Source organism: Haplochromis burtoni, unplaced genomic scaffold (assembly GCF_018398535.1).
Source record: "Haplochromis burtoni strain Fernald_Lab_line unplaced genomic scaffold, NCSU_Asbu1 Contig_114, whole genome shotgun sequence".
In the NCBI taxonomy this organism is placed as follows: Eukaryota; Metazoa; Chordata; class Actinopteri; order Cichliformes; family Cichlidae; genus Haplochromis; species Haplochromis burtoni.
In genome coordinates, this window is record NW_024582475.1 from 1,274,666 (window position 1) to 1,287,259 (window position 12,594).

Sequence of the window (12,594 nt, forward strand, 5' to 3'; positions counted from 1 at the left end):
ATCTATGTATAATGAAATGTGCTATCTTAATAAAATTACCTGAGCTATTTATTAAGTTTTTTTTTTTTAAATTTACAGCTGTATCCTGACATATTCAGTATCTGTTCGAGGTTATAGATACAAATTGGGAAACACACACCGCCATAAACAGTACAAAGCAGTTGAAATTAGCATAACAAGAACAAGAATTACAAGATCGGCTGCGTGTGACACGGGTGTGGGTGTGGGCACCGCAGATCATTTTGTGCCGAGGGCAGATAACAGAACGCATTTTTATTTTTCTTTCCTATGTAGGCCTCGTATCTTTTCTTCTATCTTTTGATTACAGTTTTTTTTTCTTTACAATTCGTTGGAGGATTGCTGCTCATTAGCCCTCAAAGCTGGCTGCTCATCTGATCACACACCGCCACCTAGCGGCCCACAGAGCCACTACACTCCACCACAACCAGCAAACCAACTACGTCATCCTCGGAGCTGAACTACATGTCCCATGCTCCTCTGTCAAAGAAACGGACAGTCATGTGGATGGAAACAGGAGTGGGCATCCGCTGTGCTGCAAGAAGAAGAAACTTCGAGGAAAGATGCACGAAGAGGAGGATGGCAGCGAGGCGCACTCCTGCACGGCTTCGCGATTCGTGAACTCCAGGTCCGTGGATGTGGCCGACATCGAGGGAGCGAAGGAGCAGGCCTCCAAACTGTGTGGCTACTTGAACAAACTGTCCGGCAAGGGGCCCTTGAGGGGGTACAAGCCGAAGTGGTTTGTGTATGATCCGAGGAAATGCTATTTGTATTACTTCAAGTCTCCCCAGGATGCCCTGCCGCTCGGACACATCGAAATATGCGATGCGTGTTTCAGCTACGATTTGGACGGGGAAGAGGGTCAGTTTGAGATCCGCACGGCCGACAAAGAGTTTCTACTTAAGGTAGGAACTTTTCTTTCTTTCATTAAACGTGTGTTGACAGCATTGCAACGAGGTCTGCTTTTCATGTCATTTGTCACTTCCTTTCTCGTTTGGAAAAGGCAGACACGCCCTTCTCTTCTTTCCTTTAAAGAAAACAGATTTAGACTCAGCTGTTTTTAGGCAATAAAGTACATATTTCTGCTCGGCAACAACGTGATCTGATTCGATTTGACGCGATCAGAAGAAGAAAATCTGTTTGTTTGTTTTTTTTAAAAGCCAAATCAATTTCTCGCACAAACCAAGCGCTTAATCAGCGCATTCTCCCAGCTGATTGCCTGCAAACACCGTCAGTCCTCTGTTTTGTGTTTAGACATTTTTACACAGGAGCTCATCTGCCTTCACGGGTCACAGCATCTCATGTGACGGTGTCCTGGTGCTGTCATATGACTGTGACGGGTTCAGCACCAAGACAGGTGCCTCTGGTTTCACTCAGTCAGTTCTAGTCTGTCTTATTATTTTTTTAGTGTCTATGCTTAATACCAAGAGAGAGAGAGAGCTGGAACTGAGACTGAAACCAGTGTCTGTGCTCATTCACATGACAGATCCTAATAGTGTCAAGTTGTCCTCATTTTCCCTTTCCATTTGTCGCTGCCTTGATTTCCTCATGGAGATGCCTTTTAAAACGTCATCTCGCTCACTTTGCTGTGTTTAAAATGGCGTGCTTAAAGATTTCAAAAATCTAAAGTCTAATTGAGTGTGCGTTTGTATCCTTCTAGGCTCCCAGTAAGCAGGTGATGCACTACTGGCTGCAGCAGTTGCAGCAGAAACGTTGGGAGTACAGTAACATGCGAGGCTCTGGTCAGAGAGACAGCTGGAGCTCCCCGACGCTGGCCTATCCTCACACCGGCCTTGTAGGCAAAGATAATGGTAGGCAGGTTCGCACGCACTCACACATACAGTGGATATGTTATCAGTCGGTCATTTCATCATATCCGGGCAACAACTGAAAGTTTACACAGGCGCTACAAATCACAAGAGTCTCGCGTATTTTGTTACCAAGTTTCTGCAGTGTTTCGAAAGGGTAAAAGTTCAGATTGACATCATTCGGCTTGTGTTTTGTTTTAAGCAGAAAGCCCTTCGAGCTGTGAAGCAAAGGCGCTGGTATCGTAACCTCACGTCTAAACAAATATAAAGTAGGCAGTCAAGTAATGGTCTGTGACAAAAATGATATGTTTATTTGTTTTCCAATTTTTTTTAAATATAAATTGTTGAGAGGAGAACAACCAGACTCATTTGAACTGATGGGAAGGGAACAGTAACAGAAGAAAAGTATGCAGACGAGGGTCTTTCACTTCGCAGCATGTCAGATTGACAGGGTCAGAATTTGTCATAAACACCATGAAAGCATGGTGTCATCTTGCCTTATATCAGTACAGCCTGCTGCGGGTGGTGTTAATAAAAAATGAGCATTGTTTATACTCAGGAAAGCCTTCCTGAGCATTGTTCCTGAGCATTTCCATCCCTTTATTACCGCAGCAGCCATCAGAACACAGTCACCGATGCTGGCTTCCAGTTTGATTGTGTGACATGTCTCAAAGCTCGCATCATGCAAAACTGATGATTTAAGCGTTTGAATGGTCTTGAAGATCTCAGTGAGTGCTCAAACGGCCACAGTCACCAGATCTCAATCCAACAGAGCACCTTTAGGATACGCTGTAACGGGAGATTTGCATCATGTGTGCGCAGTAATTGTGTGATGCTATCATGTCAACATGGACCAAAATCTCTGAGGAATGTTTCTTGTTGTTATGCAACTCCAGAAGCAACATGGTGGCCAGCGTGGCCTAGCAAGGTGTACCTAATAAAGTAGCCAATGACTGTATACGCCGGTGCTGATATGTTTGAATGAGTATCTGTTGGACTCTACATAAAATATGAATCTCATTTGTTATCCAGCAGAAGTGGAAAAGAAAATATGTACATCCATATCTGTGGCTAATAAAGGACTTTAATGAGGACACAAGCATTTTTAAGCCTGTTTACATTTGAAAACAGGGATTCTTCTGCATGCTTTGTGCTTAGCTGAGTGAAACGACCTGTGAATCCTTTTCCTGTCCATGTCTTTCTTTCCCAGAATGTTCTCGGTGCACATCTGTCTTCAAAAGCCACAAACGCCTTGGTTATCACCGCTTATCAGTGCTGTTGTCGCCGTGTTTCATCTAACCCTCCGCGACTTCTTGATTTCTCTGTCGATTCAGAATGAACACTCTTTTGTTTCTTGTTCTCGTATTCATTTGCGTTTTGCTTTTCGGTCTCGCCTTGAACCTGCTCGGTGCAGTGAAGTGCACGAGAGAGCTGTGAGATCAGCGATGTCTGGCGTCAGCTCAAACGATCCCTCGAGCTGTGTTTTTATGTCGCACTTTTTATAGCGAAAGACTAACATGCCCGGGCTTAGCAAGTCTAAGTAAGTGTCGACTTTTGAAGCTCTAAAAGGAAAGCGCGCTGCAACGTTCAGAAGTTAAAACTGGTTCAGAAGTAGACATAGTAACACATAATAAAGACATAATAAATTAGACATATAAAGGACGTTGGTTTTTATTTTCATTCTTGGAGATGCCACTTCAAAGACTTCAAAGATTTTATCAGAGACACGCGAGTCTGATCATAGGTGCGTGGCGCTGGCTGCACTACATGTTGTTGGCCATAGTCTGTGTGTGAAGTCTCACAGCATTATTAATGTCACTACCTCGATGATTAAAAGCCAGATGTGGCATGGGTCGATGAGAAATGGAGGCCTGCCGCACACTCATATGGAAGTGATTTGTCACTCGCAAGGTAGGCCAGCGCATCCGCTGCTTAATCATCCTTTTTATTTTTTAGTCTAACTGGAAGCATAATATATGAAAACGAAGCAGTATTCATTGAAGCTTAACAACTAGAACCTGACATCATGAACTCATCAGGAAAGTGTTTACTGAAGTCACAGACAAAGGAAGCAGAAAGAGGTGTTTTCCCACAGACAGACTTCATTTTTCCAAGTATGACTCAGACACCCCCTGCTGGCAGTTTAAACCACTTCTGCAGTAGCATCACTTTTTATGACACATCTAACAAATAAAAAAGCTTCTTTTTACTAATTAATTTCATGTTAAGAAGGGGGTTGGTGGTCTAAGAAAGAAGTAATTGTTAGAAAGCAGGTATTAACTTGCATAGGTTTCACCCGGCTGTGCATCTTGTTCTTGGGAAGTCAGTCTTTGGTGTCATTTTGATTTGATTTTTGTTTAGTTAGAACAGATAATTAAGTTCTTTTGGTCTTTTTTTTCTCAGATGCTTTCAGCTTTGAGAAGCCATGTGAAACCATGGAGAAGGTCCGCAGTGATTTTTCCATGGACGACGAAACAGAGGGCGCTGGAATGGTGGGAGCCCAGACAGCCAGAGGGCCCTCCACGAACCCCCTCAATTTCTCCCTGAAAAACTTTGGCACGGAGCTCAGGTGAGTGTAACGAAAGCTTTCCAGGAAATAATCTGTACCCAGACGGGGTTTAAAACGCAAGTATACAGCTCTATAAAATCTTGTTCGTTTTTTTTTTTTTTTTTTTAAGGTCGCCGCCGAACAGGCACGACTAGTTTGTCTGCTGTGTTGAGCAAAGAAAGCACTTCTTAGTTCATCCAGACACTGGTTGCAGTAGAGGAAATGGTTACATCCATGGTTCACTTGTTTTTCTAGTATGCAACCATCAGCAGTTCCCCTTTTTGAGATGTACAACACATCTATTGAAAAGAGGCAACATGCTGCAATCCTAAAAATGTGACATGTAGACTGGAGTTTGCTTTGTATGTGTCCCTTATTAAGGGAGTCTTGGAGTCCCAGAGTTTCACTGCTCCTAAACCCACACCACGGTGCCTTTTATACACAGTAACAAAGGTATCAGTATAGTAGCTGCCTGATATGTGACTGAATCTGCGAGAATTGCAGCTCTCGGAGCTAGAAACCCCTCCCCCCGATTAGAAAAGAAGTGGCTTTAGAATACTCCAGTACTGTGACGTTAACTGCTTTTGTCACGCTTATACCCATAAAGTTTGAGAAAAGCACGAGCGCTCTTTAGTCACTTTGGTTTTGCCAGGTGGAAGTCAGAAACGTGTGGTTTAAACACATCCGATAACTATAAAAATATATATAGAGAGCTGATGTGTGAGGCAGACTTGCGTTTCATTGTGTTGCATACAGCAGAAACAGTTGTTGACATGTTGCAATGGTGAGGTGTGAAAAACAAGTTTGACACCATTAGCTTTACTTTTTCCATGTTAGCTTCTTGCAAAAATGCCTTTGTGTTTATCGTCTTTGTTTTTTCTCTGTTTGTCCGACGCTGCAATCCCGTCGGCCTTTTGCAGCAGCATCAGTTTTCCTCTGTGGTTCATCGTAGATCTCTGTGGATTTGTCACTTTTCATACCGTGTTTTCTTTAATCTCTAAAGACCCCTTTTTTTGTTGCAATGAAATATGTGAGAAACCTGTGAAATAAAAATAAATAAATAAATAAAATATCTCCTGATTTCTGTCAGGAACTCCATGTCTCACCTGCGTGGGGGACGACGCAGCGTGTTTTACACTAGCAACAGTCCCTCGGAGGAATGGGAGCTCGTGGATCCGCCAAAGGACTTTACTGAACAGAAACATCATCCGGACACACACAGACGTACGTCCACTCCCACCAACCCTTCTGCCAGGGTTTAACACTCATCCTCAGCGTACATTTCTCCCGAGGGTCACAGATAACAGCTGATGAACTTGTGTTTTCCCTCAGATTCCTTTGGATCGGCGTTTACCTTTGATTTTGTGCGCAACCCCTCGCGGCCTAAGAAGCTTTTGCTGGGCTCTGGAAAGTTAGGCCGCAGTGCCGAAAGCTCGCCGGTGGAATGTAACGGCAGCAAGTCTTTGGAAATGCAGCTTCGCCTCCAGAGCCAGCAGCAGCAGGAAGAACTGAGTCGCTTGCAGCAGGAAGAGGCTAAACTCAAGGAAGAGCTGGCCACCCAGAAGGTATAGTTGGATCTCTTCTACTACTGTTATTTATAACAGCATAACACATGTGTATGGATTGGATTGGATAAAAATGTAATGTTCTGTTTCTACTGAAAGTGAATGATCCCTGTTTGTAGTGTCTGTTATACACCACAAGCCTAGGTTTGTGGTGTCTGACCAAGTGCCTTGGTATAATACTGATACTCTCACTATTACAAGAAGTCAGCAAATGATTAGTCATGTTTTAGCAAGAAGCAAAGAAACAGCAGACAGCATTCACAGCTGTCGCACTCCTTCTCTTTATTTTCTGTTCTCTGTTTTTCCCCTCTATTTTAAGGTTGGCTGATTGGTCAAAACCGCTGTGACTAGGCAGAAGAGTGAATACTTACTTAGTGAATACCTTTTTTTACCTCTGTGCTTTACTTCCTGGTCAAAAGATCGATAGTTGTTTTCCTATGAAATCTGTACCAGGAGCATGATAACGAAAAAAAGTGTAACAAATTGATGTTTTCTGTAAATAATATACCATGCTGAATTTACAGTAATGATGTGTTATCATCCAGGAGCTGGTAAGGCTACTGCAGCAGACTTTAAGGACCTCCCAGAGCGAAAGGCCCGCCGGGTGCCGTCCAGCTCCGTCTCCAGATTCGTCAGCAGCCTCAGACCAGACCCGAACTTCAGTACCAACTCAGGAAGAAGTTGCACAGCTGGAGGATCTGCTTAAGGAACGAGATGGTCAGATTCAGTCCATGTGCGGTCACATGGAGCGTCTCGCCCTGGAGAAGGAGAGTCTGCAAAAAGAGCTGAAGAGCCTGAAACTTAAGGTGGGGGAGATAAACGACCAGCTTGGAATGATGATGGAGACCATCCAGGCGAAGGATGAGATCATCATGAAGCTGTCACAGGAAAACTCCGAGCACAGCGGAAATGCAAACGACGCTGGATCACCACCACCTCACAAAGAGCTGCAGGAGCTGAGCATGCTCAAGGTAGAGATGGCAAAACTTTAAATAAGATTCAAGTTATCTTAATCTTAAACTGCCATCAACATTGATTTTCTTTTTTCTGTAGCTTTTGAAATTCTGCCTGAACATCTTGACACCCCGTCTGTCTTATTATTCACCTTCAGGACAGTCTTCAAGGCTACAAATCCCAGAACAAGTTCCTGAACAAAGAGATCCTGGAGCTGACGGTGTTGCGCAGAAATGCAGAGAGTCGAGAAAAGGCTTTAGAAGCAAAGGTACTCTCTTGTGTTTTATATTTAATGGTGCATTATCCCGTTAATAGAAACAGGAAGTTTGAGTAGGTTTAGGGGAAGTCCAGTGTGAAGCTCAGCTGGTGCTTCTAAAACTTAATTTAAATTTAAAGCTGAGACTTTATTTTGCTCTCTTTTCCACAGTGTACTGCGCTTGAGGCCAAGCTGTGTCAGGTGGAGAGTAAGTACTTGGTTCTGCTTCAAGAGGTGAAGAACCCGGTATGTTCGTCTTCAGAGCAGAGCCCAGCCCGGGAGGTCATCTCCAGATTGTTAGAAGATGCACTGCAGGGCGAGAACACAGACCAGCAGGAGCACACGATCTTCAAACCAAACACTGTCAGGTATGTGCCGAAAGCCTCGTTAACAGATGCTTTGGAGGTGATTTGAAAAGAAATTACTTAAAAACGGCTACTTGATCAGAGTTTTAGGGATGGAAAAAGAGAAATCTTGAGTTTTGATAAGAGGCTGCGAGAGCCCACATGTCTGGTTTCCGACATTTATAGCAGATATGAAAATAAATGGCCAAATGTAGGTGTTGTTAGCACAGCTACGTGTCATACTCATTGCTGTGGCTTACTAAAAAAAATTCCACTGTCAATCATATGAGGGTCAAAAGTAGCAGATCTTTATTTAATAATGTTGAGCAGTTATAGCATTTCTACCAGAACCAGCACCATACCAATTCATCAGAGGACGCACTGCTTTTTTTTTACTGAAAGAGAAAATAAACTGCACTAAGAGTCCCTACGCATGTTTTTTGACTGTGAGAACGAGTTCTGCTAATCTGTATTTCAGTTTCTGAATTCTTTGCAAGCCCAGGCATGCGCTTTTTGGCTCATCAAAAATGTATTTACACATTCTGGAAACCCCTCAGTGATGTAAACATGCAGAAACCAGGATGTGAACATGTTTCTGTTGCAGCTTTGAGCGGCTTTCGAAATTCACCCACATCACTGATGAATTGTCTCTCTGTCTTGATGCAATGCTAGCGAGTATGACGTGTACGGCTTCAAGACCGTCCCCGAGGAGGAGGAAGAGGAGGAGAAGCTGATCGCAAAGGTGAGGGCCTTGGAGCTGAAGTCCCTGTCCATGACGGATCAGGAGGTTTCCGTCGGGGTCAAGTGGGAGAACTTTCTGTCCAGCACCATGAACAGAGACCTGGTTCACTCCCCTGAGCTAAAGGCCCTGATTCGTTGCGGCGTGCCACATGGGCACCGCTCCAAGGTGTGGCGCTGGTGTGTTTCTTTCCACGTGAAGAAGTTTCGTGACCACTTGCCCCCAGACTATTATGACACCTTATTAAACGTAGCAAGGGAGAAGCCAAACCCGGCCTCGAAGCAGATCGAGTTGGACTTGCTGCGTACTTTGCCCAACAACAAGCACTATGCCTCTCCGAGTGCAGGCGGCATCCAAAAACTCAGGAACGTCCTGCTGGCTTTCTCATGGAGGAATCCAGATATCGGCTACTGTCAAGGACTGAACAGGTACTAGAGCTGATCTACTTTCTTTCTGTCTCTCTTTTTCTGGCTTGTAACCATTAACCTTTTTCTTGCATGTTATTTCTTCAGGCTGGCAGCAATTGCCTTGCTCTATTTAGATCAAGAGGATGCTTTTTGGACCCTTATAGCTATTGTGGAGGTCTTCATGCCAAGAGACTATTACACCAAGACTCTCCTTGGCTCACAGGTAACAAAAAAACAGTTGAATTTTATTGTACCATGAGACAAGAAGGGACAAGGTACTGCTTATTTATTAGATTTGACAAACCTCCCTGGTGTCAGTGATATCATATTCACGTGACTGCTGTTGATGACTTACAGAGCAGGAATGCAGACATCAGCAGTCTTTGTTTTTCTTTCTGTTTGCTAAATTTGACCACCTTAGAAAATAAAGCCCCCATAAAAACACAAGCCCTGGTTTGATTCGTACAGGTTGACCAGCGTGTGTTCAAGGATCTGATGAGCGAGAAGCTACCGCGGCTACACGCCCACTTTGAGCAGCACAAAGTCGATTTTTCCCTCATTACGTTTAACTGGTTCCTGGTGGTGTTTGTGGACAGTGTGGTGAGCGACATCCTCTTCAAGATCTGGGATGCGTTTCTGTTTGAAGGACCAAAGGTAAGAGGCTTGATTCTGCTCTCATAAACCTGAATTCTAGCCTCAGCAGGAAACGGTTTTAAAGTTAATGACTAACCGGTGACGAGAGATCACTTCTCAAGCTACGTGCCGGCACACAACCGTGCATGTTTGCCAGATGGATCCAATTGCACGCTATTAAACGAATTATTTATTGCCACCAAGGAACCAAAATTCTTTAGTTTAATAAATCGTTATTTTTTGTGTACGTAAGCTAAATTTTAATGGATTGTTAACATGACCCCACTCTACACCCCTACAAAGTTTTGTATTTTTTCTAAACTTTTCAGCTCAATGACATGCAAAAAAAGGTAAAAAGGTTAAAAAAAGGAAAACGCATGCAATAACCGATTTTGACGTAGCATCCCCTTTTAGAATTTTTAAGGGAAGCATTTTAGCAAACTTGTTAAAGCAAAAATGTGCCCTATTGTGTGTTGATTGAACGATACAAGTTAAAACACTAAAGCTGTCGAGCCTAACTCTTAACAGAAACCTGATATGAACCCAGTCAAACAAAACTGCCTCAGATTAAGGCGGTATTGACTATATTTGGAGGACCTGCTTAGGGAACAGAAGAAAGGTCAGATGTTCCTGAGTAAATATTTTCATGCTACAGTCACACAGGACTTTACGCCATTTTTCTCCACAGATCATATTCCGCTTTGCTCTTGCGCTCTTCAAGTACAAAGAAGAGGAGTTTTTGAAGTTGCAGGACTCCACGGCCATCTTCAAATATCTCAGATACTTCACACGCACAATCCTGGATTCAAGGTACAGTAGCTGCACTGTTTTCGTATTTCCAGTCCTGTGAAAGAATGAAGTTTCTGTGGACAGAGTATCTGCATCACCTTGAAACAGCTTCCCGGATCTCCCTGAACTGTAGCTAAATTGTACGATCACATCACCCACAGTGTATCGGCTTTGTGCCTGTGCAAACTTCATTTCTCACACTGCAGGTGTTGCAGCAGCTCTGTGAGACGGTGCTTGAGCACAGCCATGGTTTGGACTAAATGCGGCATGCTGAGATGCAGTTGTTAAATAGATTGCTATAGGTAGCAGCCCTTACATTTAAAATTGCACTGTGCATGCTTGTTTTATACCATTTTATTGGTCAGACTCTGTTTTGGAGCTAGCCTCAAGTGGCCATTTTTGGAGCTGTAATAATAACCTACCTATTAATAAAGTTTTATGTATCAGCTCCAGAGGTGTATGCTTGATGCTGAGAGAAGGATGCAAGGGTTTACTAAATTTCAAAGACATAAAAAAAAAAATCCAGGCTCACAGGATTATGCTGTTTTTCTTTCTTCTAAAAAAAATATCTTCCAGGAAACTGATGAGCGTTGCCTTTGTGGACATGAACCCATTCCCCATGAGGCAAATCCAAAATCGGCGCGCCTTCCACCTGGAGAAAGTCCGTCTCGAGCTGACGGAGCTGGAAGCGATCCGACAGACCTTCCTCAGGGAGCGAGAGACGAGTCAGGATAGAAGGAGCTTTGTCAGCGACGACGAGGAGGAAAACTGACCTCGGGCTTGTCGCATTTCTAGGCTGAGTGGCTAAAGCACGGAGACAAAGAGATCATCTCCGCAGAGCGCCGCTGTTCTGCAGTGATGAACGGAGCGCTTTCCCCACACCTAATCGTTGGAGTTGGTCTCTGCATCAGAGCTGGAACTATCAACTTTATACGTTTTAAGCAACAACCACATCAAAAGAACTTAATGTCACAAGCTCGAAAGGGCCTATCAGTATTATCAGTATTCCTGCCATTTCTTTTTTAATTAAATCTTGTAAATCCTCTGTTTTCTGTACGCTTACGTGTTCATGCAATGGCCAAAACAACCTGTAGCACAAATCAGTATTTTCAAACAAATGGCTGCGATCCATTTCCTTTTTATAGCTGACTTTTAAATGTGTTGAAGGATTATTGTGTCATTCATTTGTGCTGTCATCTTCTACACTCACACAATTTTTTCCCTCCACTAAATTGCCACTGAGACGTGCGTGCACACAAATCACTTATGCTGAAATGAAAACGTTGCTGAAACTTAGGTCTTAAGGCCTTCAAGCGTGTATGTAACATTTCCAGTTGTAGTTTCCTTCAAGGGATGCGTCAAAAGCCACATTTCCATGGTATTATCAGTTCTAGAAAGAGCATCTGGAACTTGCTGAGCAGCAGTGCACTTTCTATAAGCCATCAAACTAACGTGAGCCAGTATTGTCTGTTTTTTAAGCATTATCAGTTCATTTTTATTTGGGAGGTTTTTATTGGCTATCGATTTTGCTATTCGTGTTGTTTAAAGTAGTTTAGGAACTGTTCACGTTCTCACAAAGACATATCTAAAAAGTCCAAACTGTATTGCACTGGATTTAATCAGTTGAGTATCTGGTATTGGCAGGATCGGTTAATCCATTCACGCTGTTGTGGGTTACGCAGTTTTTGCATGCTCTTGGTTTTCCTGTGTTTGTGTTACATGTTTAAATGGTCCAGTTTCCTTGTGCGCAATTTGTTTTTATTTGAGATTTTTCTGAGCCACTGGTGTAAATGCTGATTGTAATTGCATTTGTTGTCCTCAGTGTGGCAGTGTGACATTGGTTTACCTGGTATTTACGCTCGGCTCACAGGTACCCTCCTCGCAGTTTGACTGCACTTGAAGTGGCTGTAAAGTCATGATGATTGTTGTGTTAAAAGAAAAAAAAAATGGAAATATGATGTTAAATATATGAGGGAAGCTTTTCACTGTATTGCCAAATATCTCTGCCATTTTCATAATCGGGTACTTTAAAGTTTCCTCTTCACTGGGATCTCCTGTTTCTTACAGCAGCGTGGAGGAAAGCTGATATTCCAAGCTTCAAACGCTGTTTATATTTGATCAATCAGCTGTTAAGTGAAACTTTTCAGTCTCCTTAAATGGGATTTTGTGCACTGATGTGTTGTTTACACCCTGCTCGAGTTTTAGTTTTAGATTGTCTTGAGGTGTTTACAGAAACAAGAGATCTGCTGTCAGTTGCAGCTTTGTCAGCTGATCCCATCCCCAATGTTCACCTGATCCAATGAACAAATGGCAACAACAACAAAAAAATATTTTGATAATCAAATGAAAAAGAAGCATATAGTTGTATTTCTTCCTTTGTGAGAGCAGGTCTCTCACAAAGATCTTGATTGGTTTACAGTTAAACTTGCTTTTTTTTAATATATAAATGTCCACACATTGTCAGAAGGCTCATACAGTAAGATTTTATGTTTACTCAGTTTCTCTTTTAAGGCTAGTGGCCCCCCCCCCTCAC

At 43.0% G+C, this 12,594-nt stretch overlaps 1 protein-coding gene across 1 annotated transcript; it reads left to right on the forward strand.

Moving 5' to 3' along the window:
- The first annotated feature begins 314 nt into the window (after positions 1-314).
- On the forward strand, positions 315-12,455 carry tbc1d2b (TBC1 domain family, member 2B). Its single transcript, XM_005928759.2, has 13 exons — positions 315-923; positions 1,679-1,829; positions 4,230-4,395; positions 5,465-5,598; positions 5,707-5,939; positions 6,485-6,910; positions 7,051-7,161; positions 7,321-7,517; positions 8,166-8,660; positions 8,745-8,862; positions 9,108-9,293; positions 9,961-10,082; positions 10,638-12,455. Exons 1-13 carry the CDS (start codon positions 582-584, stop codon positions 10,831-10,833), a joined length of 2,877 nt encoding a protein of 958 aa, XP_005928821.1. The 5' UTR covers positions 315-581; the 3' UTR covers positions 10,834-12,455.
- Positions 12,456-12,594: the final 139 nt, after the last annotated feature.

Bases quoted from the DNA above. Each gene is read 5' to 3' on its own strand.
- tbc1d2b (XM_005928759.2), top strand. From the start codon at position 582: ATGCACGAAGAGGAGGATGGCAGCGAGGCGCACTCCTGCACGGCTTCG. The intron at 4,396-5,464 runs GTGAGTGTAACG...GATTTCTGTCAG, and splicing joins AACTTTGGCACGGAGCTCAG to GAACTCCATGTCTCACCTGC. The intron at 10,083-10,637 runs GTACAGTAGCTG...AATATCTTCCAG, and splicing joins CGCACAATCCTGGATTCAAG to GAAACTGATGAGCGTTGCCT.